General features: G+C 25.5%; 1 protein-coding gene across 2 annotated transcripts; it reads left to right on the forward strand.

Moving 5' to 3' along the window:
* The first annotated feature begins 3,034 nt into the window (after positions 1-3,034).
* On the forward strand, positions 3,035-5,590 carry LOC112593865 (homocysteine S-methyltransferase 1-like). Of its 2 annotated transcripts, XM_025338446.1 has the most exons (7): positions 3,035-3,194; positions 3,272-3,446; positions 3,529-3,675; positions 3,808-3,879; positions 3,943-4,070; positions 5,128-5,336; positions 5,408-5,590. In XM_025338446.1, the coding sequence occupies exons 2-7, from the start codon at positions 3,275-3,277 to the stop codon at positions 5,553-5,555; spliced, it is 876 nt and encodes a 291-aa protein (XP_025194231.1). In that variant the 5' UTR covers positions 3,035-3,194; positions 3,272-3,274; the 3' UTR covers positions 5,556-5,590. The 2 variants fall into 2 exon arrangements, with proteins under 2 accessions (XP_025194231.1, XP_025194230.1); XM_025338445.1 differs by having other exon boundaries at positions 3,036-3,194; positions 3,808-4,070.
* The last annotated feature ends 1,900 nt before the right edge of the window (positions 5,591-7,490 follow it).

A 7,490-nucleotide genomic window follows, 5' to 3' on the forward strand; every position in this document is an offset into this window, starting at 1 on the left:
AGTTATAAAAAACAAATATAAATACGTACGTAATTAGTAATTACAATAAGTTTAGATATACCTACTTATTATAAAATTGTTAACATCAACGCAATTCGCAATAAATAGTTACGATCAGCGAAAAAAATGTCTGTAACATATGATTTATATTTAATAATAACAATGATATAAAACCGTAGGTATCGTTTCGATGTTATCAGTATTTGTTTCTTTCAAACAAGTATAAAACATTAAGATCTCGTGTTTTGCGCATTCACGTGTATAGCATACTCGTACATACATATTATTATCATTGAGTAATATATAGTATATACGTATACTCAATGATATTATGATTTAAAGTAGGTATAAATCACAAATCACAATCCGCCGCAATTTACTAGACGTTCAGACCGGCTTTATATGCTGAGCACAGTGAGCTTACATCTCTAAATATATCTATTTGATATAACTCGCAGTTAGAACCATAACTACGTATTTTTATAATCTGGTATCCGTTGATATTCTTCTCATCCTCGTAGATATATAATATTTTTTATACCATAAATATAATATAGTATCCGCGCCTATTAATTAAATGATTAATTATTTACTAATTTTCTGGTAGGCAGTTTAATATATATTCTTGTCTAACTTATCTTTACCTGTACGAGTTAACGACATGTCTGAAGCGGAACGGGAATTTCACTGTTTGGTGGCGTTCATCGCGGATACCGTAATCCGGTGGACGTGCCGCCGCGGTGGCGTCCGGGTGGACACTTTGCATAGGGCGCTGTTTGAGCGGCATGAACCGGAACACTTCCGCCGAAAACGCAATGCCAACACACTGGTTCAGGCCGTCGAATATCTGCTGTACACGAACAGAGTGAATTTATGTTGTGGCGATTGGCGATGGTGGAGACCCGCGTACAATATGGTCATTGGTCAGTTCGTAATGTGAGTGATGAATAATTTGTCATTGGTGATGAACACGAATAAAAAATATTATATATTTAGATAATATAACGTTGCACGTGGATAAATAATAACTGCAACTGTGCGTATTTTATGATGTGTATTTACCTACGTGAACATTATTTCGGAAAATTCATAATTATTCTGTGTACCCTACTCAAATTTACATATAAATATTATAAATATATGATTATAGCATGTACATATACAGTGGAAGCCGCTAATTATGAACACTTTGGGACCAATGTGAAATTTATCAATTAACCGATTGTTTCTAATAAGTGATTGGTTTGATTTGTACCTACTATGAAAAAAAAAAAAAAAATGAAAAATATGTATTTAATACATAGGTAAGTATTTATATTTTAATTTTAATGGTTGGTGGGCACATTAAATTAGAACTGTAATGGCTGTATTGTTAGTTTTTTACATACAAGACAAGTATATACAAAATTAAACTAAATAAAATGATTAAAATATTTAAAGAAAAAAATTAAATATGTTAGTGTAATAGGGGAAGTATTTTAGTCCTTGCTCTATTTATTAGTAATTTATGAACTTATAAACAAATACTAAATAATTTATAGATCAAATTATCATAAAAAATAATGTGCAACTCTTTTTTATTTTTTTTTTTATTATACGAGGACAGAAATGTACATTCCTATTCTTCTTTCTTATTCACTATTAAGTCAACTAACCATTTATAAATAAATTACAAAAAAAAAAAAAATTATAATCATAAAACATAAAATTAATGTTAACTGTTGGATTCTTTCATACTGTTTTTTAATTTGTTTACTACGCACTATTGTATAGATTAGTAAGAACAATTCTAGTTTAGCAACCTATTAATTTTTTTTCAAAATGTGTGTTTTTGCGTGTTTTATAAGAATTAAAAAAAAAAGAGTCGAAAAAATCTCGTTTTGAAGTTATAGGTGAAAAAGTTCAAAAAGTACAGTTTTTCCGTAATCCGTATTAAAATAATAATAATAATAATAATAATAATACTTAGAATTGAATATTTTCCAGTTTTTTTTTTTTTTTTAGAATGTGTAGTTTTTAACGCTTAATAAATTGGTAATATCAAATCATTCAAATTTAACCTATCATACTTAATTTTGAAGTTTTTGCACGTAAATCTTGAAAAATAACCTTTTTTAAATTTAATTTAAAAATTTCTTTAAAAAAATATATAAAAATTTATATTTTTAATAATTGTATTCCAACTGTGTACAGTTATAGATAAAATAGTTTTTGGTGAAGTCACAATTAGTCTATTAGACTTAGTTTCAGAGTTAGAGATTTTAAAAGGTAATTAAATTATGACGTATCTATCGCAAAAATAATAATACAGATAAATAGGTAAATACTAAATAGGTTTCTAAACTAGAATTATGTTGATTATAATGTAATATTGAATCATTGGACACACACAATAAAAAATGAAAGATTCTCAGAGGTGGATTTCCCGTTAGGCACTGTAGGCAGCTGCCTAGGGCGGCAAATTTTGCAGTGTTTTATTAAAAAACATTAAACTTATAAAAAAAATTAATTATATTTACGAAAAATAATTAATAATATGTGTATTTATTTTATATTTTATATTTTTCTACTTTATCGTATATGGTATACGGTTGTGGTAACTTGTTCAGTTGTTCACCTATTATGGGGGCAGCAAATTGTTGGTTGGTACCTAAAGCCGTAAAAAAGATAAATCCGCCTCTGGATGGTTTGCCTATATTACAAAGTATATTTTATAACTTACACTTTATCGTGTTACTTTATCATACTATAATGTAAATGTACTTACCTACCTGGCTACCTATGACATAGATACATAAACTTTTATGATTTACGTATTACAGGTTTATACCTAGCATGATAAAATAATATATATTATATTAAGAAAAAGTATGGCGATACGTTTTTTAGACTTTTGCCCTTTGACCATATTATTGATAGGTACTGGTTACTTTTTATTAGATTATAATTTTATTATATAATTTTATAAGGAATATAATTAATATACTAATCATAGTCCATTTTTCATATTCTACAGGTGGTATTCTTCTATCAAATTAATTTATAGGTTTGGAGGTCCATTATAATAATTCACGATTATACAATTATTGTACCGTCTATGCCTGATAAAATGTGTGATATGCCGTTTATGAATCGTGTACCTATTCTCAATATTCGCATACTATATTTTGTTTTACTTAATATCAGCTGGTTAGGTAATGTTTTAAGTGTTAATTACTTTAACGTGTTTTTTTTGATTTACATTAAATAAAAAATAAAATTTTTTTTCTAGAATATGGATTCAATGATATTAAATAAAAAAATGTACCTCCTGGATGGCAGTTGTATTAGTGGTATTACACCTTATGTAGACATCAACAGTGTTATGAAACATCCACTTTGGGGATCACATTTGCTTTTAAACAATGAAGATATTGTTATTTGTGGCCATAAAGATTACATTAGGGGTAGGAAAATATTAAAAATATCAGAAAAGGATGGTTATTGTATTTTAATAATTATCTTGTGTATTTATTTATTATACTTTAGCTGGAGCTGATTTTTTGACCACTATCACATACCAAGCAAGCATTGAAGGTTTTCAAAAATATTTGAACCTAGATTATGATCAGAGTTTTGAATTAATCAAGAAATCTGTTATGATTTGTCGACGGGCAATAATAGAGGAAAATGAAGGTTTATCACTTTTAATATTACATTATTAGCTACCTATAGAAGTAATTTATTCTATACTACTTATGGAAGTAGTATTAATGAAATCAAATCACAAAAATATTTTATGATTTTTTAAGATAAAGTAATTTACAGAACGAAATATACAAATAATGGGATCTGTTGGTCCGTATGGTGCATCATTATGCGATTGTTCAGAATATAATGGTAATTATATAGACACTATGAATTTAAAAAAATTATATGATTGGCATAAACCTCGAATTCAAGCATTAGTGGAAGCTGGAGTTGATATAATTCTTTTTGAAACCATACCTTCTGTCACTGAAGCTACTATTTTGCTAAACATACTGGCTGAATTTCCAAATCAAAAAGCATGTTTATCATTTTCGTGTAAGGTGATTTTCTTTTTACCATCATATTAATAATTGTTATATGTTAATTTGAGAGGTGTTCATCAAACCAGGAGGTTAGTAAAGTGTACTGCTGCTTGCCCTGTACCAATCTGAAAAAAATATTATTAAATTTAAATGTATAATTAAACATTTAGTAATTTCTGTAACTATATGTTGTGGTACTAATGTACTTGTGAAATTTTTCTCAAAATTATAACTTGCCAAAATGTACAATGACTCAAAAAAAACTTATTAATGGTTTATAGTAAATCAATAATTAACTGTAAAAATAGATGATTTTATGACAAAAGTAGGCCATAGGAAAATAATGACACTAGATACAATATTAGTCATATTCTTTGATAAGTGTATTATGTTATGTTGAACTGATCACTGATGTAATTTAAATTAAGTACTTCATAAACACAAATTAAGTGAAAAATATTGGCTAAATGTTCATATATAATATTAAATCTGTATAGAAAAAAAAAAATATAATTAAAAATAATTTTATTTAACAGATAACATTATTATTAGCTATTATGTAGACGTAAAGTTAAAATATAAATATTACATATTAGGTATATTACAAAATAAATGAATTGATAATTTTGTTTAAGATGAATAATTTAGAAAACGTTACTCTTACTAGTCTTACTAGTATGTTAGGGGAATTCATTTTCCAAAAGAGTAGTATTTGCTAGATTTACCTATAATTAATTTAGTAGAAAAGTAAGTGAAAACTAAAAAGTTATATCATAAATCATATAAAAGTAAATAATAACATAAGTATATAGCTATTCTGATATATTATGATCAGTCAAGTACCACTAAAGATTAAAAGACTAAAATTATTAATTGTCAAAATGTCAATATATAACAATAATAATGTAGGTATACAAATAATAATCTATGTACGTTTAACAATATATTTAGTACCTATTTACAGAAAACAAAATAATATTAGATCTGTTATTAACATTAATTACTACTACAGTCTTCTGTATATCACAAATTGAAAACCATTGGTCTAGATTGATATTTATAATACCTTTTATAGGACGGAAATTATTTGAGTCATGGTGAAGAATTTTCAAGTGCTGTTGAAATGTTCTGGTCGAATAATTACCGTAAACAATTAATTGCCATTGGTATGAACTGTTTACACCCAAAATTTATAACACCACTTTTGATGTCGGTAAAGACTAAAAATGTGAATTTTATTACTTACCCAAACGGAGGTGGCATCTGGGATGTTGCTAAAAATTGGTAATTTGATATTTAAGCAAGGTATTGGTATGTATAAAATGTTTTTTTTCTAATAAGTTTAATATTTTCAGTTATGATGATACACAAATATATAAAGTTTCTATCGATGATCTTAAGATATGGAATCAAATAGGATTGAAAATATTTGGAGGCTGTTGTAAAACTGATGCTATTGAAATAGCACGCCTGAGAAGTTTAATAGATGATCTACTTTTATAATACAATTTTAATAAATTTATTATTTGTGTGATTTATATTTTATACAATTTTATTAATTATAAGTTTTAGTGTTAAATATAATTCTAGACTTTTACATTCTGTTGCTTTTCCAATTAACATTACACTTAGTATCCAAATTATCAGTCATATCAACATGTTAATTAAATCAATATTATATAATCTATAAGATATAATTTGTATAAGGTACAACTGTACTGTTATTAACTTAAATATTTTACATGCTAAAAATGAGCATACATTTTTTTTTATAATGTGTAAATTAATATTTAGAACTCTATTAAACACTTCATGTGTATAATTTTATGTAATTACATTTTTAAACAAACAACATTTTGCTATTGAAACTTGAAATGCACATGTTTCTAAACATTGGTAAAAACTATTTTTTGAGGCCAGTACTTCTATCAGTCTGTAGGTGAATTTGTAGTGGTCAGATATTTTATAATATAGATTAGTGAGTTAAATTCAACTTACCGCACAATCTATAAAAGAATAAGTTATAGTGAACTTCTGACCATAGTTTATGATACAACAATATTCATTTCAAATTTTAGCATTTATAAAAGTAAGTTAGTGCTGTATTTAGTATATATTATTACGTTTAACTTATTTAGTCTAAATTCAGTACATTCTAAAACTTTTTGTTATATGGTAATATATGTTGGTATTTAGGGTTTTGTTTAATTTATGTTATCTGAATGATAGAATGATTTAATGAAATGAATCATGAAAAATTAACAAAGTATTGTATTATTGTATTATTGTATTATAAGTATTATTGCTCTTCTAATTACTATAACATGGGTGGTAAACATAAAATATTATAAATATTATAGAACATTTCTGAGTCTTCCTTAAAAAAAAATGTACTACATACCACTACTTCTAAAAAATGTTTTGTTTTATCTAATTGGAGCACATATTTTATTTTCATTTTTATCGGACAAATTATGAACAATCAAACAATTAATGTTAATGGATTTTTTTTAATTTTAGTGATTAAATATATTGTAAATATATTTTTTTATTTTTAATAATAATCATGAGTAATTCGTTGGTACTTAAATACATTAGTAGGTGCGTAATTAAGTAAATTAAGTATATTAATTTAAAACCTGTTAGTTTATTATTATTATCCACTATGAAAGATAACATGATATTTTTACTTTTTTAGTAGTTTTAATACATTATTAACATAGAGGAACGTGATGTACAACAATTTCAAGTTTACTGTTCCTAAATCTAAAAGACGGCAAAAGCAAAAATTGCATGAAATATTCATAGCCTGATATGAAGAAGGGACTTTTAAAAATATTTTATCAATAAGGAAACTATTAAATCAAATTACATGACTATTTTAGCCCATTCAAAATTAGAACATTTCCAACTAATTTCACCAAAGCCATAGTTGTTATTGTGAAGGGCATGATATGAAAATACTAGATACAATAATTTTTGAAAACATCAAAATTAATAATTATTTAATTCATCATTAACAGAAAAAGGTTGACAAGTGCAGGTTACCATTCTGTTGTAAATTGGGTGTGGAATGGATCATTATTGTGGGTATATTAAATTTGCAATCATAATAATATTGTTAGTACCAACCTATCTAATTACTAGAATAATATATTTTATCAACTCAAAATGTAAAACAATCTTTTTGTAAATACCAAAATACAGTAAAAATAAATTAATAGTTTAAATAAATACTATTTTAAAAAAAATCAACAATGCCATTACATATAGTAAAATTCACAATGATATAACATACCTAAAAGTTTTAAGTTCCCGAAAAAATTTTTATTTAAAAATGTAACTAACAACATTATTTATTGTTTAAATAAAGTAATTTCTCCCAAAATTGAACTTTAAAGTTAAAATGTCTATGAAAAAATAAATGTCTTTAAATAT

The sequence above is a fragment of the Melanaphis sacchari genome, unplaced genomic scaffold (assembly GCF_002803265.2).
Source record: "Melanaphis sacchari strain LSU unplaced genomic scaffold, SCAv2.0 Contig2117_pilon_pilon, whole genome shotgun sequence".
Lineage (NCBI taxonomy): Eukaryota > Metazoa > Arthropoda > Insecta > Hemiptera > Aphididae > Melanaphis > Melanaphis sacchari.